We start from the raw sequence: 24,393 nt of genomic DNA, 5'->3' as shown, positions 1-24,393 counted from the left end.
TTTTACAATTAATCCAATCGTATAAAAAAAAATATTGAAGAGAAATACTGGTAAACAATTGAGTTTATAATATTTACCATGATAAAGATTTAATTAAGATGACTCAAATAACACGGAAGTCTACGGCAGAATCTTAAAAAAATAACCTTTCAGTAGGCCGTAGTTTATTTTAATATTTCTTATATATTTTGTATGTTTACAAACAAAAAGAGGTACGATAAATTTAAATATGTGTGATAAATGAACATTAATATTCATATAGCAGATTATTAAAGATTTTGTTAACAAACACACAGACTAAAGTCGAAAAAATACTACATGTGGGAAGCAATGTCCATCTACCTCAAATCAGAAATGACAATGGAAAAAAAACGATTAGTAGCAATGTTTATCTTTCGTGTACCCACAACCATTCTAATCATGTTTTGAGATTAATAAAAACTAAAGTTTTCAAATAATTAGATATCAGGCTATTATATTTTACCGTCTAGCGATATAGATGAGCTACGAGAAGTATAGCTGTAGAAGGGAAAGTATTGTAATCGGTCCAATTTGAACATATGAGGTTTACACCGGATCTTGACATTTTGACACCTAAGGAACCCAAAAAATCCAAAAACGGGATGGAAATTTTCCGGATGTTCGTATGTACGTGTGTGTGTTCGGTGTCGCACTATAAATCACCTTTCTTCTCCAAAACTACTGGACCGATTTTGACCAAACTTGGTCAGATTAGTTCTATATATAGGGCATTGATGCCATTAAATTTTCAACTTAAAAGATCAAGAGGGGTAAGGCTGTACAGCAAGGGCACCCTCAGTATCTCGAGATTTTGCCTTATTAAGCTCTTATTTTTCTTAGGTATATTTGTAACAATTAAAAAATAATAATATTTGCAAAAAACTTTCGCAAAATCGTACCCCTACCCTAAAAAAATGCTCTAAACTAGTGGGTAAGTGTGTGTACTCGTCATAGTATCCCTTGTCAACATAAGAAGCGCTTGTGGTGACAGCGCTAAATTAAGTTGTGTGTGTGTGCGTGTGTAAACCGCATGAGGGGAAAGTCCTACAACTGTGTTGTCAGCTTTTTTATATTCTGATCAATTTTAGTTTTGAATCAAATATTATTTTAACATTATTTTCCAAATATTAGTATTTTTATGTAAATATTAATTTTATTTTTTTTAAAAACTACGTGTTAAACAATTTATTAGAAAGTTAGCAGTGTACATTTATATAGTAGTTAACTCGTCATTGGAAATAAGCTGTTTAACATGTGATTTTCAAAGTCGAAGATTCTGAGGTTCAAATCCTACTAAGGACTTCATTTGGACCGTCGCCTAACCCGGAAAAATCACGTGACAGAAAAAAGGAAACAATTAAATATCAAGCTTAGACGATTGAAATGGTTATTAGGAAGAAGTTCCGTCTTAACAAACTATTGTTGTACAAGGCGTTTTTAAAGTCAATATAGGCTTAGCGAGATACAACTTTGGAGTAAGGCGAGCAATAGCAATATCGACATCATGCTAAGATTTCAGAACAAAATGCTGAGGAACATTTCGGTGGCGCTCTGGTTTTCGAAGAACAAGGAGATCCCCCGATTACTTTGGAATACTATCTATTCGGAAAGAAATCCACCGGCTAAGTTCAAAGTATGTACTTCAGCTTAACGCGCACGAAAATTCTTAATCTTTTGGATAACAACGAAGATATGAGGCGAATAAAGAGGCTGCAAGTATTGGATCTAGAGGCTGTTGTGCGTTGAATAGCATCCTGTTGTTTCTGAAATTTTTTCTCATACTATTTTTAAATTATTTTAATTAATAATATGAATTCTTTTGTTTTTTTGTTTATGAATTGTTTAAGTTTCATGGTTTTGACTTTGTTTCTTATATGTGACCGGTGTTAATTTGTTATGTTTCTTTTTTCTCATGTATGACTTATGACAATTTTTTTATACTCATTGTTTGTTCTGTTTTGTTAACCATTTAATTTTATCGTTCTCAATACCTATGTTATGTTACTATTTAACTTTTTTTTTGTTCTTAACAGTTAATTTTCGAATTGCTTGTACTTTGTTACGCTTATTTATATTTCTATTCGTACTTTATTTAAACCTTTACTGTATTGTCTTGGGAGGTATCATGGATGCCTCTCTTTCACGATATTATTAACTCTGCAATTTATTTATAGTTTCATTGTTCAGGAAACAGAATGTAAATAAAGCAATACACACAAAATATAGTTGCTTTTATACTGATTTGAATACTAGACATTAAATAACGGAGTACTTTGGTGATTGGGGTTCAATTAATCACATGTCTCAGGAATTTCGGCCCGAGTCTGCATAAGACTACACCTCATTTACATGTCATACATATCACCCTCATCTTATTGGGCCGTGGTAGGGGGGGGGGGGTTGCTTTATTCCTGTTTAGGCTTCGGGAATCACCGTCAGGTATTAATTACTTCAGAGGATGAATGAAGATGATATGTACGAGTGTAATTGAAGTGCAGTCTTGTACAGTCTCAAGTCGACCATTACTGAGATGTGTGTTTAATTGAAACCCAACCACCAAAGAACACCGGTATCCACGATGTAGTATTCAAACTAGAGGGGGGTTGCTTATAGTTCAGTAGTTGAACAGATTGTAACGTACACATTTTAAAAATAGAATAAATCATTAATATATTACTTTTTTATAAAAATACTTCAAAATAATACACAATTTTGTAATTATTATAGATTTACAATGTATTTAGAAACAGGATACTTGTAATAAAATTTTAAATCAGGTCAATTAGTTCCTACAACTGGTTAAAATTTAAAAAAAAAATTTAAAAAACTTTAAAAAATGTTTAAATAAATAATTAAGGTATAATATTTAAAATAAACTACCGAGCAACAGTTAATACATACTTTCTGTTCAACGCTACTTTTACATTAATATACTTAAATTTGTTTTCCGACAAACTGCATTATTTTGGATAATTCTATGGTATTATCTAATACTACAACATTATAGTCATATAAAATTTTTTTCTTAATCACTATAATTAATAAATAGGTTGGCTTCGTATATACGATCCAGTTTTATAATACGCGATGTTGAATTTTAGTCAAAATACTAATATCCGTTTCAATAATAAAATAATATTAAAAAATAACATTTGATAGCTATTTTACGTTTAAATTTGTATATCATAATAATAATTATAATAAAAAAAAAAGATTATTTGTATTGTTTTATCTAATTATATTTGAGGGAGAAAATTTTTTAAGTTCTATAACACCTGTGCAAACATTTACCGTTATTTAGCCTAATGATAAATGATGAAAATAAACATAATATAAATTCCAAGCTTAAACCGAGAATCATGTCCGGGAGTAATGCATCAAAGCTGTTCTTCCCACTGAGTTACTGAGGTCATTAGTCTACAACATAATATCATCACATAATAACAGTTTGTTGCTGAACGTTATTATATAACTGAACAGTACAACTTGTAGCCGTAATTTATTGATTAATTATTAAATTTATTTTTTTCTAATAATCCACTGCATCTTATTGTTTAAAATTTGTTACTTTACAATCTATTATTATATTATTTTTAAGAAAAATCATTATGCTGTATTAAAGACTATTCGTTACTAACAGAAAAGTGTCGTACTTTATAGTAATAGGTAGGGTCCATACTTAAACGAATAAAGCCTTGCCAGACGGAAATACTCAACTGTTTTTACAAGGTTGTAGACTAAAAATTTACATAATTGGGATATTAAACATAAACTTACAGCCAGATATAAAACAATATAGCCGTTAAAATACTTTTAAAAACATATTCTCTCAGGTTTTTCACTTGATTTAGATCCGGTTTTACAATTTAATTCAGTTCAACGATCAAACTCCGCAAGACCGTTTTCTATTTAATTAGTTTTGATAAACATGCCCAGTTGGTAATAATATATAAATTATTTATATAATTATAATTTCCACTTACCAACATTTATTAATAGTAACTATGTTCGGCCGCTTTCGGTGATTGTTACTTCATCCTCAGGAACAATGATGTAAAATAAATTGTAAATATTTTCGTCACATACCAATAATTGTAATAAAATAAATATAAAAATTGATCGTCAAAGAGGTAAAATAAAATCAACGTTATCCGTCATGTCAGTAAGAAGGTCACAATTGTTATCTCATTAATGATATAACGGATAAGGTTGACTTTATTTTATCTTTTTGACGATCAATTGTTATATTTATTTTAGAATTTATTTTATTACACTTACTAATATGTGAAGTAAATATTTACAATATATATTACATCATTATCCTAAGGATGGAATAATAATCTCTGAAAGCGCCCGAACATAGTTACTATTAATAAATGTTGGTAAATGGAAATTATAATTATATAAATAATTTTATTTAATTACCTAGTACATGCGATATAATTCACATAATAAATATTATACCCTCCATGAAATACAAAATAAAATTTCCTCTAATCAGAATAGGCTAAGCTATTAAGTTAGATTATAATTTAATTGTTATTTGCGATATTTTATTTCATTATTATTCTGAATTACGATCTCCATTACTTGAATTCTGATTAAAATGAGAAGAATTCTATAAAATGATAACATTGTTCCATTTTTTCTTTAATATGTTTTTAAATACCTTTGCTTTGGGTCTAAATAAGAGAAGCAGCCCGACATCAATGAGGAGATCGAAATTTATACCCAGAGTAACGTGCTAAATGTTAAATAATGTTTTAAGATCAACCCACAGATTATCTTTTTAAAAGGTGTACTCAATTCTATCAACCCAAACTGAGAATTATTTTTGATGGCTAAAATAATTGAAATCCAAATTCAAAATCATAAAAATCTTTGCAATAAGCCAAATTATATCTACATTATAAATTCATTTGTACGAATATTATTTTCAGGTTGTTACTTGAACTGAACGATTACAAAAAAATAATTACAACTTGTTTTGTAGAATAAAGCTTTTGTTCTTTCAAAAGATATTCCTTTATTTTTCAAATTAGAAATACAAAAACATTAAATACCTTAGCCTTTAGATTATTTCTGCATAACCTAATTAAGGATAACCTTTAATTGAATCGGTTTATATTCAAATCGCTACAAGACAACAGATTAAAAAATCGAAATGAACCTAACCTAAGAAATACAGAACCTAACACTTCTTTCATCCGGTTAAATATAGTAATAAATACAAAAACATGATAAAGAGTTTGTTTATTTATGTATTCAGTAATGTGTTATAAAATTAACTTGACATAAAAATAAGCATTACCGTACATCAATATAATGTTATTATGTAGCGGTGAATTACCTTGAATAATAGCATCAGATTGCACGTAACCTAAAAACTCTCGGACCGCTGTAGTTTACTTAGCGATTTAATATACACCTACCATCTTTGATAGTTATTTAACAATCAAAATGGCCTTCTAATGTCAGATTTTAAGTAAAAAATTGCATGTAAAGGATTTTAAGCCTTTTCTGGTTTTTTAATTAATTTCATATTCGTTGGAAATAATTTTAAATAGATAGACTAGTAATAATTATGGTTTAACAACTGGAATACATTACCTATTTCTGTGTTTGTTCATGTGTTTATCTGATAAACAGTTTATAAGCATTTGTTAATTTACTTTCTTATATGTATTAACTAACTATAAACTGCTTTATTTTGCACATACAACCACTCTTTTTATTATTACTAATGCATAATTTTATATACAGAGTGTATCACGAAGTTCTCCCGGGATTTTCATTTTCTATTCTACTCGTGAAAATTATGAAAACGTTAATATAAATATACGAGGTCTGCAATGAGACTAGAGTTTTTTGGCAGCCAAAGTAGCAACACTGTAAAATTACTATAAAAATATGGTTATATCAGTAGCTTATTTATATCAGGTATTAATATTTTTATTCTATTGTTGCCACGTGAGACGTAAACTAACTTTTCGTGAAACAAGTTTTTGTTGTGCGTTACAAAAATGAGTGAAACCAATTATGAGCAACGTTGTGCAATCAAGTTTCGTGTTAAACTTGGTGAGAATGCTACTGAAACTTTTTCAAAATTGAAAAGGGCGTATGGAGATGATGGTTCGAGCCCAAGTTGTTCGGTGGTTTAAAGCACTTTCAGATGATCGGGAATCAGATGCGGACGATCCACGCTTTGGAAGACCGTTAACGTCAAAACGTGACGACAATGTTGAGCGAATCAGAGGCTTGATACGGTACAACCGTCAGAATGATTGCAGAACAATTGAATTTGAACCGTACCACCTTCCATCAAATTTTGACAAACAAATTGGATTTGAAAACGTTTGTGCAAAATTGGTCCCAAAAACTTCGCTGTGGAACAAAAAAACAACAGCGTGGAAGTGTGCCGCGATCTTGTAGGGTGAATTGAAACTGATCCTGATTCTCTAAAAAAAATGTTATTACTGGTGATGAATCTTGGATATTTGAGTACGACCCAGAAATAAAACGCCAGAGCAAAGAGTGGTACACTTCAAACTCACCACGTTCCGAAAAAGCAAAAATGAGTAAATCAATATTCAAAACCATGCTAATTTGTTTCTTCGATGGTAATGGCATTGTCCATAAGGAGTTTTTTTCCTTCAGGACAGACTGTAAATCAATACGTTTACCGAGAAATTCTTGAAAGACTGCAGAAAAGAGTTGCCCGCGTGAGACCAGCCATCAAAGACAAACTGGATGTTGCATTCATGAAATGCGCCTTGTCACACTGCACTCTCAATTAATGAGTTTTTGGCAAAGAAAAATATTCCTGTAGTTCTTCAACCACCTTATTCACCTGACTTGAATCCCTGCGACTTTTTCCTGTTCCCGACTTTAAAAAAACACCTCAAACAGTAGAAAACATAAAAAGAAATATAACCGAACATCTAAAGGATATTCCGGTTTTTGAGTTCCAACACTGCTATGAAGAGTGGGAAAACCGTATTTCCTGAAGAGCTCGTATGTCCTAAATTGCTTCGTTTGCTAGTTGCAGCTAATGAAAGATTTCGCTCAGATTTCAGCTACCCAGTAAATGACGTCGTACTGAAATTTTTAGAACGTTAATTAAGGAGCAGAAGTAGTGATTTCTTACGGTTGTTGACCTGAAAAATCGAATAAATAGGTCCCAGAATCGTATCTGCAGTAGTTATTGAAAACGCCTACGTGAAAACCAATAAATTGGGATGTTTTTTTATGTATGATGTACATAACTTTGTCAATTGAGAAGCAAACACGTAAAACATTTAAACAAAATATGTAGACAATTTAATTCTGAACAAAATGGTATAAGTTGAATAAAATAAAGAAAATTAAGAAAAATTCGAATTTTATATAGAAACAGTACATTAGACCAAAATGCATTTTACGTATCAGTTTATAATAAATGTTAAAAAATGAGCCATTTTCACACATTTCTTGACACGCTTCTGTACTGCTTTTGTTACTGTTTTTAGTCCTTCAGGACTGTCCTTATGTATTTTTCATCCATCCTCAGACGCGAAAATCTAGTGTTAGATCAGTCGATATTGATGGCTAGGAATGTCGATCTCCACGACCAATGTATTTCTGAGAGAAATGGTGATTTAAGTGAGTGGAAATGGCCCAAGAAAAGTGGGGAGGTGCGCCATCGTGCTGGAAATATATTTTGCGTTTCGGCGCTAGAGAAACATTTTCAAGCATCTGCGGCAATTCTTCTTGAAGAAAGGGCAAGCAGACCTCAGCATTTAAGCGCTAAGTAATATGAGTGCTAAAAAAACCGCACCATACATTGATGCTAAATCATTGTTGAAAATTGCCTTCCACCGCTTCATGAGAATTTACTTCTACCCATGTGTGCTCATTGCGTAAGTTGTTGACGCCATCTCGAATGAAATTTGTCTCATCGGTAAACAAAACATACTTGTAGAGATGTCGATTTGTATTCCACCAGAGGCAGAACTATAATCGAAGCGGGTCGTCTCCTGATCGTAAATGTTGAACCGGCGTTTTATGATAAGGATAAATCTTGTTTTGTTTAAGTGTCCTAAACCATTGAATGCGAAACTCCGATTCACTTAAAAACTCGTCGTGTACCTGGACTGTGATGAACTGCATCGATAATCATTTCATCAATAACAGCGTCGTGTTGGACAGATCATACCTAGCTGGTACGAATACCTGTAGTGAACCTGTTTCCCGAAGATTGCGAAAAGTCGCGCTAATTGTTTAGGAATCTGGAATTCTGCAATTCGGAAAACGTATTTCATATTCTACTGCAGCAGCTGTAGTATTACTAATACGCACACCCAAAATTGAATACCATATCAGTATAGTCCTCTGTTGTGATGCCGTTATGTACCTTTACCGTACGTCAATGGCAAACCAGTCACGTTCAAACTAAAATTCACAGAAAAACTTCGTTGTCGACTGCTCAGTTCACAATACCCCATATACTTAATGTACCTTACAGAATGATTTAAACACTAATACTGTATAGCGCATTGTTGATCAGCTGTTGTAATGTTATTGCCAACTTTGAAATAATAATTTTTCAAATAATTTATTGTATTTCTGTCAATAAAAAAGTTATTAACATAGTAATTTTTTTTTTTTAATTTTTATTTTATTTATTTTTTTATTTTTTTATATTTTCTAGTTTTTTTTTTTTTAATTCTTTAATAGTAAAGTTTGTTTTTATAAATGTTCACATCACCAAAAAAGAATTTGGTTTTTGTTTACATTGAATAAGTACTTTTCTGACGAATGTACCAGTAATGTACTTTTCTAAATAAAATTCTAATTTCTCTACCTTTACTTTGTTTTATTCAACATTTTTGCACCATTTTGTTCAGAATCAAATCCTCTACAAGTTTTTTTGAAAATTTCTATGTGTTTATAACCCCATTTAACAAAGTTATTGTACGTCAAACATGAAAAAAACAAGGGTTTTTATCCCAATTTATTGATTTTCACCTCAGATTTCTCAATAATTACTGTAGATACGGTTCTCGGACCAATTTTATTCGATTTTTCAGGTCAAAACCCATAAGAAATAACTAATTCTGTTTCTTAATTAACGTCCTAAAAATTTTGATACGACCTCATTTTACCGGGGTAGCTGAAATCCGAGCGAAATCTTTCACAAGCCATTACTCGCAAACGACTCATTTTAGGACATATGTTTATATGAGCATTTCCATTATTTTCACGAGTATAATTCGTTATGAAGGTCCCGGTGGAACTTTGTGATACACTCTCTATAAGTTTCGTTAAATTAAAAATAGATCTACTCCAGCTGATTTCTTGTAAGGTTTGTTGTAGGAATGCTAGCTGTAATTAATCAGTAATATCTTCGATTATAAAAATACCTATTTATGTAGACATATTTTTATGCTTGTAAAAAGCTAAGTGATAAAACAGGATGCTTAAATAATTTATTACTTAGTACTACAGTTGTAGATACCAGTATCACAATCTTCACTTTCAGAATATTTAAAGTCTTTTTATATTTTTTTAATGACTCTGATGTAGAATATGTCTAACCCCTACTTTGTAGAACAAAAACGTAATTATTTTGTCTCAGTAGGTGAGAACTGAAACAGAATCAGAATTACTCACTAATTATGTTCAATGAGTTTTATTTTCAACACTTAGCTTAATGAAAATAATTCAGTCTTTCAAGTTTATTCTAACTAAAAATTTAAGTGCACAAAATAATTTAATAATTCTACGATTAATATTTTATCTAATATTAATTCTAATATTACTTAGCTATTGAAAAAATAGTAATTAACCATGTATATTATATAATAACAGCCATGTATATCAGTATTTAAACACTAAATAGTTTAAGAAAGAATTAATTTCAAAATATAGAAATGAATTAGAAAGTAAGAATCATTGAAATGGTTTTTAAATTTAAATTTCAACTTGTAATATATTTTCTCCATTATTTGAGGCGTTGTGCGACTACAGCGGCCTGACCCACAAATTTTCAAGTTACACTAGTATGATATAATAGGTTGTACTCTTTCAACTGCAAAACTTGTCCAAACAACCTTTGTGATTTCAACAACAGATAGCAGCACAACTTTGTTATTCCATTTTTATCACTGACCTCTAAATAACGGGATAGGGGACTTATGGAATAAAATACAATTAAGTGTTCAATATTGAAACGTACTACAGCGCCGCAGGATGAAATGCTGGGAACTAAATAAAACCACTGTACGCTTGCGCGACTATAATCGTGAAGTAGGGATGTTTATTTCACTCAAGTCAGATATCTAAAAGAACGGCCATTTTCGCCACAAGCAGAAATTTACGGACTTTTAAGCAGAAAATGCTGTATAAAAATGCTGTATGCTGTATAAAAATACAGCATACAGAAGCAAAAAACGTTTTTGACACGGTTATGCGTTACGTCGAACAACAACTTAACGGCACGCATTACGACGTTCTACAAATGGAAAAATGGAGAGACTACGCGTCAAAGCAAAGTGTTGCCAAACAAACAAAAATAACAGATTAAAATAAAAGTAATCGATTGAATAGTTTAAATTTATTATGTTACAGTACAGTAACAGTGCGTATGTAATAGTGTATAGTACAGAATTGAAAATTAACGTGTAATAAAAAGCAGTTTTTGAAACAAAACGCTACAGTAAGTGCATACAATAAATGGATGTTATTGTACTACAATGAAACAAATAAAATAAATGTAAGTATAGTATTGTACATCCTACAGAAGTTTTTGTGCTGTACTAATACAAAAGCTTTGGTTAGTACTGTGCAAAAAATACCACCAACAGTATCTCTTATTCATAAAAAAAATTCTTCGGTTTAACCGACTTTTTCGCTTAACCGACTACCCGTCGGTCCTGACTAAGTCGGTTAACATGTGGACTACTGTATTGTAAAATTTAAATAATTGTGGTGAAAATATTTATTATATCTATTATGCTGGTGAGTAACTTACGTAACCAGACTATGTTATGGGTCTGAAACAATCTTGAATACTATACATAACCTATAGTGATTATAAAATGTGTGTGTATCATTATACAGTGTTATACTCTATATTAGAATAGAAATTTAGTCTCTGGGTATTAAATAGTTCCAGAATGAATTCAAGGTAAACTACTCTCTAATAATTGTATCATTTTTTAACCTCCTTCCGCAGTTGATTTTAAATAACAAATATTTTATTCAACAACTTTTCTATTCCGGTATGATTGTAGAGTTTCTCACAAACAACAATAACACTGTTCAAATATATTTTCTTTAATAAAACGCTTATGTCGTAAAGTTTATTGCACACTGACAATTTATCAACCTATAGACAAGAATTTGATTAGTGTGTTGAACCAGCAACCAATGATTTTTTCAATTTACAAAGTATTTATTTCAATTCTATTCCATAATAAAGTAGCAGTTACCAATTAACTGTAACTGTGCTGAATTTTAAATCCAATAATTTAGCGTACTAACAACAAAAAAAGATTTTACAACAAAAAGCTTCAAAATCCTGGACAGTTTTAACTGTTTCTTGAGTTGTGATATTTTAACACAGCTCTAACACCATTGGTTTTTTTATCCCTAAAACAAAAATATAATTTTAGATAAATCGTTGGTATCAAGAAGTATTAACCGTTCGAACAAATGAATCGTTCGTACGCTGCGTACTGCCGCCGACGTAATACCATTGCTCCTCTCTGCGCCAATAATAGCTAAAATAAAAATGTCAACACACAACAAACAAACCCGCGCATCATCCTTTGTACTTCCATGGAAGAAGTAAAGGAAGTATTGTTATCGCGAAAAATTACAGATTTCAACGGAAATATCCATTCTGGCCATACTTTAATCCATTTGACTAAAATCAATTACGTCTGATTGACGTCTCTGTACGTACGTACGTACATATGTATCTCGCATTACTCAAAAACGATTAGCCGTAGGATGTTGAAATTTTAATTTAGGACTGTTGTAACATCTAGTTGTGCATCTCCTCTTTTGATTGCAATCGACTGGACCATAAGTGCCCAATAAAACCCAAAATCTAAAAATTTGGATTTTGGGCTTTTTTTTAACTGCAGTAATAAGTCCTTATTGAGAACTTTTCAACGACATGCTATAAGTGGTACTTATTTTCATTGGTTCCAGAGTTAAGCCAAATAAAACTTTAATTATTGAAATATTTGGATCTTACAAGGAAAAGGCACATCGGTTTGAATCAGACTTCATTTCCTTTTTTTTAACTCTTTTAATTTAAATATATTGATTTATTAATAATTATTAACCTCTGATTGTAAAAAGGTTTTTACGATAAATAATAATTCAAAAATAGCAATTAAAAAAAAATATCAGAAGTTATTAATGAAATTACTTTTTATGCACTTTTCATTTTAAAAAAATGTGTATATGTAATTTAATAGGCGTACAAGGTAGTTATGTGGTGTCCACATCAAATTTTTTATGGAGATTAATGGTTTATTTCAGCAACACCAAAAGCTCTACCCACTTTCGATAAATAAATTTAAATAATGAATTTTTTTTAAAAGCAACTTTAAATAGTTAATTTTATTTCATTCACTCTTTTATAACATAAAAAATCATGAACATAATTTTTTTATATTAAAAAAAATGCCTGTAAGATTGTGCATGTAAGGGATTCATGTGAAAAAAATCCTGCCAAAACCCATTTGAGTAACTTATGATAGAAGTGGAAAAGAGATTTTAAAAAACCCAATTAACTTACTCAAGATATAGAAATTCTATTATAGATTGATTAGAATCAGTGACTTGCAAATTATGTTTACATTGAAAACTGCAATAACTAATTCTCTAAATTTCATTCATATTAGTAGTAATAGCAATAATAATGATAATAATAATAATTACTATTATCATAATAATTTGCTGAATGATTGCTCAACATCTATTATATTTAAATAGGGTTATTTATATCTTGATTCTTTTTATGCATATCTTAATTACTTGTAAAGATTTTATATTTGGATAAGTAATAACGAATATATTAGTCAGTTTTCATTAATTATGTAATGAATATATTATATAAGTAGATCAAATCACTGTGTGTTACGTGTAAAAGAAGAAAGAGTTTTTTATCTGATTTTAAAACTCATTAGAAATGAATATAATAGCCTTTTGCCCTTGATTTATTCCAAAAATTAAATAAATAGAATAACAATATGTAAATTTTACACATAATAGTTATGAATTTGCACCTTCTTATTGCTTCATGTCATAGAATATTTTGTGTTAATTACAATTTCTCTATTTTCACATTGTACTCTATTGACAATCGGCCTTTAACTTTACTCTTACATTTATGTGTTATCATAATCCTTTATCAAAGAACATAACGGTAAAACACGTGAAAGAATCAATTATTATAAAAATAATTTACATGGTATTTAGTGCAAAATAAGTCATATTTTAAGTATTTATATTTTTCAATAACAGGGAAGTTATAAGAAATAATGGGAAAAATATCACTTTTTAAAAATAGGCTTTAAAAACATGTATAATATATCCCCCCAAAAAATAAATAGTAAAATTATATCTCAAAAATATAATCAAAATTATTAAAATCTCAAATTAAAAAAAGTACTGCAATTCATTTTGACTATTCGCAAGACTGCACAAACATTTATTCTGCTAGAAATCATTTTCTCTACTTCCCCAAACTTTTCTCATCGAGGAACATTCTTTAAGTTCTAAAATTTTTAAGGAACAATAGAGTAAATTTGGGTTTTTAGTTATAATAAATGATAACACAGAAATATCAGATAAACAAAATAAATATTTAATCCAATTTTTATACCATATCTATAAAACAAACATTTTTCAATTCCTTAATTTTACAAAAAATTATACAAAAATTTTTTTTTTTTAAATTAACATATTTAGTTTTCAATGACTTCCATGCGTTTGGGTTTTTGAACTACAAATTCTTTTAATGTCGGGCACAATGTTATAAGCCTGAATCCTTATATCAGATGCAGCATCAGCTTGGTTTCTATATGTCCATTTTGTTGAAGCATAATGTGAAAAACCAGCCTCACACAAATAAGTTGTCGCTGAAGCAAGTAAAATATGAGTAGCTGGTGTTGATAAGTTTGGATATTCTTCTGACAAACTTTTCCAAAATTCATTCAACAGTAGCTCTTTAAATTTTTAAACTTTTGTAAAAACAAATTTTTTCTTCATTTTCATCCCACCCGTAAAAATGGTTTTCAGTGTTGGCCTATAAATCACCTTATACTCCAGAACTATTTGACTGATTTTGACCAAACTTGGTCAGATTACTTTTATATATGGGGCATTGATGCTACTAAATTTTCAATTCAAAAGGTCAGAGGGTGGGGGATACAGGAGGAAAAACAAAATTGTCCCCAGATTTTGCATAATTAAGGTTATTTTTCTTTTTTATAATTTTGTGATTATTAATAAAATAACCAACTTTTGTGAAAAAAAAAATATATTTTGCTAAATTTCATTCCATCCCTAAAAATGTATTTTAATTTTGAAGAGTTGGATATGGCAGTACAAGGGGTGACTTTTATTGCATTTTCTTTTTTTAAATATTTTTGTGAACAATATAAAAAAACATCTTTTGTGTAAAACAGTTTTTGCAAAATTGCACCCCTACTCCGAAAAAATAGTAATAATTTTGAAATGTTGTAGAAAGCAATACAATGGGTCTTTTTCGTTGCAGTCTTTTCTATTAGCATCTCGTTAGATCCACAAATTTTTTCCCATAAAAGTGGGGTTTTAACCCAGCCGCAACTCTCCTTACACACCCCACATTACACTAAGTAGCCAGACTACTGCTGTAATTGTCTGCTATGTTGTGACATCACAGGTGAGCAATAGAATTAAATAAATGAATAATATTTAAAGTTTAAAAATTTATTTAAAGTGGCCACTACTACCGCCACACCCGTGCAAATGAAATACAGTAAATACACTAAAGCACACTTTAGTTAGAATCATTGAATTAAATAAACAAAAAAATATTGTATTTAAATAAAATTATAGATATTTTATATTAAGTTCTGTGTGTATGTATGTGTATGCCATGCATCAGAAAAAAGCTGCGTGACAGTAAAATCCTACAACTGTGCTGTCAGCTTTTTTAATAATACTGTCTATTAAAATACAACAATAATATTGTTTACAATTTTAAAATTATTAGTTCTCTGTGTAGCTTTTCTGCAATAACTCAGCAAAAACCAGTATGTGTGCCTTTTCAGAAAGTTTTAATGTTTTTATGATCGCATAAGCTAAAGCTTATTTTACATCAATATTAATACTTTATGATGAAAAAAAAATGAAAATTTTTGAGTTATTGATGATGGTAACAAGAGTAATTAAAAATACTTTGCACTAAGTTGTAAAAAGTATTTTTATACAAAACTGGTATGGTTTGTCATTTCTGAAATGTATACTCTAAAACAAATTCACTTGTTTCATTTATGCATACGCATCAAAATTTAGAAAGTATAAGCATACTGATGCACAATAATTCTGTTTACATACCTGAAGTGCTAATAGTACAATGGGGGAATAGTATATGCAAAAGTATGTTCTAAGTAGCAAGAACTCAATCGCTGGTCCAGTAATGCATCCACACTCTGTACATCAATTGAAATTTCTAAATTTTAGCAAGTAGAATCCTTTTACTAAAAATGTTTATTTCTTGTAATTATATCCTTTTAAACTTCATAATACTTAACTCCATATAAGAAATAAATTATTATGAATCATAAATGATAATTAACTAAACATTGCAATTGTAGACAACTTGTTTTGGTTTGCTACCACAGATTCTGATGATTATGAGATTGTAATTTTAATATTAGTCTTTTGACTTATTTTTAATAACTTTTAAATTTAATTTTTTTTTACAGCAATGATGGATTAACACACCAACCTATAAAAGAAACAGATGTTAACATTAATGTATCTGAAAAAATTATCACAAAGGATGAACAAACTGACCATGAAAAAATCAGTAGATATAGGAGAGCATTGCCTCAGGTAAATTCATTTTTTTGTTAATTTGTGTTTGTTAAACAAAAGTGCTTGTCAACTAATCCTGTGAATTTATTTAGATGTCATTGTATATTCTGAATTAGTAATTTTTTTAAAAATGTTTAATTATTTTAGTTTTTGTAATAAATTAGAATATGTTTAATATTATTTCTAATTTTTTATTATATATATTTTTTTATTTAAACTTGAAAATAAACAAGAACAAAACGAAAGTAATGAAATGTAGTAAAAATAATGTAGATGGACCACTGAATATAAAAATAGGAAAAAAAAAGATTATGGAGGTAGAAGAATTTTGTTATTTGGGAAGTAGAATTACTAAAGATGGACGAACCAGGAGTGAGATAAAATGCCAAACAATGCAAGCGAAACAAGCTTTCAATCAGAAATATAATTTGCTTACATCAAAAATTAATTTAAATGTTAGGAATACATTTTTGAGAGTATACGTTTCGAGTGTAGCTTTATAAGGAAGTGAAACTTGGACGATCAGAGTTCCTGAGAAGAAAACATTAGAAGATTTTGAAATGTAGTGCTATAGGAGAATGTTAAAAATCAGATGGGTGGATAAAGTGACAAATGGTAAAATAATGAAGAAAGAAGCATTTGGAAAAATATAGTTAAAAGAAGAGACATACTTATAGGCCACATCTTAAGATATCCTGGAATAGTCGCTTTGATGTTGGAGGAACAGGTAGAAGGGAAAAATTGTGCAGCAGGCAATTTTTAGAATATGTAAAACAAATTGTTAGGGATATAGGATGTACACTGACATGAAACAACTGACACTAGATAGGGAATCTTGGGGAGTTGCATCAAACCAGTTAAATGACTGAAGACAAAAATAAAATATTTTTTTATTATTTCTTGATGTATTGCATTTTTATTTATTTAATAAATGAGATCAAAAGTTACACTGAAAGATAATTTAATCTCCATTTAAGATGAATTCATGACTATATAAGAAGTGAAACTTCAAGACTAGTCAGTAATAATAACTTCTCAACTATAATCTTCAAAATCTATATAAGCTTTTATATAAAGTTGCCAACATAAAAAACTCTACAATTAAACATAACACTAAATTAAGATAGCATGCTAATTGAAAATTATATAAAGAATGTAATAAGAAAATATTTACTTTACCATACAAATTTATTTCATCATGTTAAATGTATTTCTTTATTTTTTGAAGCAGTATGTATGAGTAACTTTGTTTGTTAACAGGTACTTGCAAGTACAGCAAAGAATTTGATATTGATGGACCTTGGAATGACAATTGCATTTCCCACTATTGTTATTCCAGCTCTTACAAACAATAAGACAGGAGAAGGGATGTATTTTGATTCTTCAGAAGCCTCATGGTTTGGTAGGTTTATACTTAATATAAATCCTAGTTGCTTAAGTTATAAGCTGCTGATAATGTGTTAATATAATAAGATAACATCAAGAATTTTTTGTTGATAAACTAAATAGTTTATCAACAAAAAATTGTGGGATATTTTGCTGAATCATGACATCAATTAGAGATAATTATAATTTTACTTCTTTAAAAAAAGTAATAATTACGTCATCTTCATTAATATGCATACTTTATGTGTGAATATTCACATCTATGATAATGTTCTTTTTACAAACTTAATTGCTAATTTTTAATCATTAGCAGATATTATCAAATCCTACCAAAAATCTTTAGCCATAATGAACACAAGTGCACAATAGACAAATGGTCTAACTCATTCCATTAAATATACCTCAAGTTGCTAAAAGCAGGCACTCTGAAATAATTCAGAAATGATATTGTATAATAACAGAAACAGAAATAATGGCAACAAAAAGAAGAAATAACTCACAGAGTTCACAGAAACTTTTAAATACATTTTGATTCATAATGCATGTATAAAGGTAAAAGTTTGTTGGATGTGTTACAAAAAGTTAAACCCATCAAAATGAAAATCACTGCCTATATTTTAAACTGATATAAAATTATTTGTCAAAGGTTCATTAACTGACTTACTCATTGCTGCATCCATAAACCCTGTGTCTAAAGACTGAAAACTCACAACAGCAAAACTCCTAAGGAAACATTTTCAAAAACTTATTCTCTAAAGGATACACAGTTTTTCTTATTGTTGTTATGTCTCATTCTCTTATCTCAAACACGGCGTATAATTGTAAACTGTACTTTTTATTTATACTATTGAGCTACAATAGTCAGAAGTTAAATAATTAATATATTATCCTCTCAAATGATATGTGTGAATAGTTTTTAAAGCTCAGTTAAATACTTTCACAAAATTTAAAACTAATTAACTATTTTCATAAATTTAAAACTATTAATAATTAATCATAAATACTTACATAGTAATGTTCAATTTGATTACAAAAAAGACGTTTGCTCTGGTTTGAAACAATTTCATTGACTATTAAAAGATTTTGAATTAAAATACATGTAATGGGTGTGAAAGTAGCATAAGATGAAGAGGCTCTATTACATATAGTTATAAAAGGAGAGAGTTATCATACCTTGTGATTCTACCTTGGAATAAAAAAAATTAAATTTTAATTGGTTATTACAGATACTGTTTTAGCTACCAGTGGATGAGTTTATATGTTCCAAATTATTATAATGTACTGAGGCTTCGTCCAGTTTATTGAGGGTTTAAAAGAAATGTTTTAATTTTGTTCTTGAAATATGAAGCAATACATTATTAATTTTTTGTTATACATCTTAGAGATCAATTATGAGAGCTAGTCAAAAATTTTATACACTTTTGCCATAACACACCTTCAACATGGTCGTACTACCTTCTGCAGATGCATGCTTAGATTTGGCACAACTGTGGTCACATGTGTGAATTTGATCTGATCACATAATTTGCCTTCCAGCTGTTACAGTATAAATTTGTCCTCTCCACTATCTGTTCATACCAAGGAGGAACACTACAATTTCAAATTTTTCAAATTTCCTGGGTGATCCAATTTTTCTGGGTGGAGGGTATGAAAGGGGCTGAAATTTATCATAAACTTTTATCAGAATACAGGGACAGTGGTTTATCATGTACTTTAAAAGTAGCCAGATGAACGTGACACACAAAGAGATAGCAGGACACTCATCAACCTCCACCATACAACAACAAGATTCAGCAATCTTGAGAGATGGTTCTAGTGAATAAGCAAGTTACCATGGATGAGGTAGTGTCTTCTTTGAACATCAGTCATGGTTCTGCCCATCAAATCATCCACAATGAGCTCGGCTTCTGTAAAGTCTGTGCGCAATGGGTATCAAGACTATCCGCCCACACACGGCTCACCAGACTGTTCAAACCATTAACAATTTGAATTTTGAAGTTCTGAAACATCCTCCCATCAGCCTAGATCTTGCTCCATCTGAATTTCATCTGTTTCAGCTTCTCAAGGATGCTTTGCAAGGTGTATTTTCCACAAATTTAGACGTGCAGGAAGTGGTGCAAAAGTGGCTTGCAACTTACTGTACCTTCTTCATGAAAGGAATACACAAGCTTGTGGACTGCAGGATATGTGCATTGACAAGGGAGGTGACTATGTAGAAAAATGATGTACATGTTGAAACCCACCTTTGTGTAACTAAATTGTAGAGTGAAAGTGTAGATAATTTTTTACTTGCTTTCATATATTTTCGATTATTGCCCTTAAAATACCTGATTATCTTTGTAATATGTAGCAGCATAAATGTGAAAATTGGATTAGTCATTTTTTGTTTTTTATTGTTGCAATTAAGTTTTCTTCAGCCATGATAATGAGGCAATTAATTTAGAAATTGAAAGAGGCAAGTGCATATTGGGTTATTTGATGTGTTGTATATGATAGAAGGTAAGTTTCCTATAAATTTTGTAACTATGCTAGAACTAAATTATGAAATTCTACTTGAAATTATGGTAAAATACAGTTGAATTTAAGATATACAAAGATAAAAAAATCTTCTACACCCAAAATACTAAATATACAAACACAACCCCTCTGGATTTAATATGATTACCTGTGTTGGTGGACTACCTTAAGTTGGACACTGATAGATGAATAAATTTCAAAGGGAACATAAAACCACTCAAACTACCCCAACACTTCTGATAAAGACAAACAGTCATATACACTAATTTAATGATCTTGTATACTGCACAAAAGATGAAAATTCAAATGTTATAATGATTCAAAATCAAAAACACAATCTACAGCCTAACAATTAATTTAATAGAAAGATAGCTTAAATCACAAATCTTCTCTGAATCCATGAATTAGCTTTACAAGCATTTTACAAGTCTTTTTAAGAAATATAAGCTTTGAAAACTCATGCCTCCAACCAATTCAAAACACACCTTTCCCTCCACCACTCTAGAAGAGACATGAGCAGTGGCAGCTCCCATATAGGTACTGTGGAACTGCAGAACTCCCTATTTCCACCTGATATTATCGATAACATTTAATATAATGAATCCTTTTTTCTTTAATTCTTTCTTTATACTTGTACAATATATTAATCCTTAAGCTTAATGTCAGTAGCCATCCCCAGTTTATGAAAAAAATACAAAAATCTTTGTGTGGAACTATGCACTTCACAGTTCCAGCAGCGTGGTGTTTGACTGTTGTGCACGTAGGAAGATGGACGCGAGGCTGCAAGGGAGAGAGAGCACTGTCGCTCCCACAATGGCAACTCTGGCGTGCTGGTGGAAGGTAGTTTTTTTTTTATTCTATGTGTTGTGATCAAAAACCATGACCATATTCTTGAATGTGATAAAGTTTAGAATTAAATTATTATCCTGCTTCCAGCTATTCTATTTGATTCATTTTTTGAAAAAAAAAATTAAATTATTAATTAAACAATTATAATTATTAATCTTTACACAATTGCATAATTAAACAATAAATTACTTTATTAAAGTAAGTAAAAATTGTCGGATTTTGTTCTTTTAGGATTTTATCAAGTTTCTGAATAAATTTTCTTTCTATACATATTTGTTTCCTTTTACACAATTTTAAAACAAATGCTAAAAATTTTCTGGATCAGTACCCCCACTAATTTTAGCTACGAGCTGCCACTGGACATGGGACTAGACCTGTTGCTTGGCTGACTGAACTGCATTTATGTGGTATCATAGCTGTTTACAGCTGAGAGCTCCATATTTCATGTGTAGACAAAATGTTATACAAACTGAAATATATGAATAGCTTCACTTTAAATTTTATAAAGGTTCTAATAGTTAAAAATATTATATTCTGTATTTAACCGTATAATTATTTCTTAAAATTCATAGATGTTACTTGTATATATGTTTTGTCTTTTTTTCAGGTAGCATAGCTTTTATCTGCCAACCTGTTGGGAGTATTCTTTCTGGAATCCTTTTAGAACCTCTTGGAAGAAAATGCTCATTGTTGCTTGTCAATTTTCCTCATATACTCGGATGGCTCTTATTTTACTTTGCAAGTACAGTACGAACTATTTTTATTGCAAACATCATAATGGGACTCGGTATGTAATAGTAAAACATCCTAAGTATAATTACAGATACATTCTTCTAAATAAAAATATTTTAATATTATGTAATCTCATCCACTTATCATCAAGCCCTTTTGTACAATCACTCATCAGTTATTCTTAAAATTAATAATCAGACAGTTGTTGATTAGATAATGTTTTAGTTCAGCTCACTCTACATTACTGACAGAAAGAGATTTACTAAGGTTGCAATATTTTTAATAAAAAACCTTTTGATGCTTTATCTCCTTCAAGATATTTTCACTCACTGATTAGAGTTTGATTCTGGCGGTTAATGTATTGTAGCCACATGCCACTCTCAGAAGGAAAGCAAGGTGTCAATTGTCAAGCATATCTGACCTTCTCTTTCCACTACCCTTCTTCTCATCTCTCTCACTTAAAAATTGCCATTGACCTAGCAATGCTTTTCTCTGAAAGATAAGTGTCACCCATTTCCCAAAATATAATTTTTAGTTTTATTTTTTTTTTTTAATTGTGACCTGTTATTTATTGTAATTTTTTTTTTATAATTATTTAGATATGGGGTAAAATTTAATTTTGATCTATTTATTTTTATAATTATTTATTTTATTTTTATATTAACAATTTACAATTGCACAATAATCAATCAACCCGTGTTTCCTAGTGTTAGTTGGTACTTAATGCAATTGCACCAAGTGATATGAAGCATTATCCATTACACTGATGCAAATTGGTTTAACTTTTTTCAAAAGTATTTCTTTGAACCAATATGTAAATATTTCATTATTCATCTCCTCATGGTAGTCGTCCATTTTCTTTGATTTGAACATTACTAGCACTTCATTCACAAACCTGTTAACTGTCTGGCATGACAGACAATTAATCTTCCACCTTGACCATTAGATACAGGTGTAGTAACCATACTTTTGGGTTTGAATGGTTAGCATTAAGCCGAGTTTCGTATAACCAAACAATTTCATTAAAATTAACAGTCTTCTTTGCTTCAAAAAAATACTAAAATTTACAACAATATCTCCTCTTTCAAGTAAAATCTTCCAAGTGTTAATTTTTTGGTACTCAAAGCCAATATTATGCAGTACTTCTAGTAAAGACAAGTATTTTCTATAAAATAACTCAGCATAATTTTAAAAGCAGCAGCAGTAAATTCTCTACTTTTTTGAAAGGAATTAAAGGTTCATTCTTTTCTAAAATACTTTTTGATTCATTCTCAAAAAACTCACCTCACTACAGACCATTTTCTGTGCTTGGCTATGAACCATTACACCTCAACCAAAAACTGTTCTGTCATAAACAGAGTGAGGCATACTTCTTTTTGAAGTCATTGCATGATAAAAATCTATAAAACCAACAGTTAACTAATGATTCTTGAAAAATATTAATATGTTCTACAATATATAAAAATATGTAGAAAATGTACACTTGAATGTACAGACTATTATAATTTCTGACTGTAACAGTACTTCTTAAAAGTACTGTTTTATGTTAGTAATGAAAAATGTTGAACAAACACAGGAAAAGTTAAATACAGAGAGTGATTCAAAGAAACGGGAAATTTTGAAAATTGTGTTGATAGCCGTGGGCGATTGGTACCACTTTATAAGTGGCGCCATCCTCTCTAACCTAATCTGCCATTTAGTTGTCATGGATCCTTGGAGTGGTGCGCAACATGCAATTGCTATCAAAGCGTTTTACAAAAACAATGACAGTGTGGAGGGAGCGCGTGGAGAATTTCGCCGTCATTTTAATCTGGGACGGCACGACCGTGTTCCATCAGCACATGCAGTTAAAACATGGATATCTAATTTTGAGGAAACTGGTTCGGCAATGAAAAAGAAACCTCCAGGCTGTGAGCAAACCGTCCGTACACCACAGAATGTTCAAGCTTTACAAGATGCTGTCACACAAGGTCCACATCGGTCAATCCGTCGTCTCTCAGAATCTTTACAATTGCATAGTTCAAGTGTTCGAAGAATGTTAGTGAAGGACTTCCAATACCATCCATACAAGTTGCAGATCGTCCAGGAACTGAAACCAAACGATGCAGTTGTGCGAGCACAATTCTATAATGTAATGCTTCAGAAGATAAATGATAACGAAGAGTGTGTTCACGAACTGTGGATGTCAGATGAAGCCCATTTCCACCTCAGTGGATTTGTTAACAAGCAAGATTTCAGATACTGGGCACAAGAAAATCCTACGCAGCTACACCAGCGTCCGTTGCACAGCCAGAAAGTGACCGTGTGGTGTGCTATGTCATCTTACGGTGTTATAGGCCATTGTATTTTTGAGGATGACAACGGCCTTGCGATTACAGTGACGTCGGCTCGTTACGTAGCCATGCTTGGAACCTTTGTTGTGGAACAACAAAAGAGATTTCCACCAATTCTTAACACAGCCTGGTTTCAACAAGACGGAGCAAAGTCACATACTGCATGAATATCGATGGCAGCTGTACGCCGATTGTTTGGACGTGTCATTTCATGAAATGGTGACATTAGATGGCCTCCCAGATCGCCTGATCTCTCAGCTTGCGATTACTTTTTGTGGGGTCACCTTAAAATTAAAAGCAAAGTGTTCCACAGTAGACCTGCTACAACGGAAGAACTGAAGGCAAAGATCCAAGAACCAATTGCGGAAATTCCAGTTGAGATGTTACGTCAAACCATGAACAATTAACGAAGAGACTTCGTGAGTGTTTACGTAGAAGAGGAGGTCACCTGCAAGATGTCATCTTTAAAAAA

At 30.6% G+C, this 24,393-nt stretch overlaps 1 protein-coding gene across 1 annotated transcript in view; it reads left to right on the top strand.

The window, feature by feature from the left end:
* Positions 1-24,393, top strand: part of LOC142320585 (facilitated trehalose transporter Tret1-like) — a 116,068-nt gene that overhangs the window by 77,714 nt on the left and 13,961 nt on the right. Inside the window, exons 2-4 of the mRNA XM_075358546.1 lie at positions 15,993-16,122; positions 17,365-17,510; positions 21,468-21,643. Coding sequence (XP_075214661.1) covers positions 15,993-16,122; positions 17,365-17,510; positions 21,468-21,643 — 452 coding nt within the window. The remainder of the gene's footprint in view (positions 1-15,992; positions 16,123-17,364; positions 17,511-21,467; positions 21,644-24,393) is intronic.

The sequence above is a fragment of the Lycorma delicatula genome, chromosome 2 (genome assembly GCF_047948215.1).
Source record: "Lycorma delicatula isolate Av1 chromosome 2, ASM4794821v1, whole genome shotgun sequence".
NCBI lineage: Eukaryota > Metazoa > Arthropoda > Insecta > Hemiptera > Fulgoridae > Lycorma > Lycorma delicatula.
The sequence above is the reverse complement of the archived record's forward strand: the minus strand, read 5'-3'. Positions and strand labels throughout refer to the sequence as shown.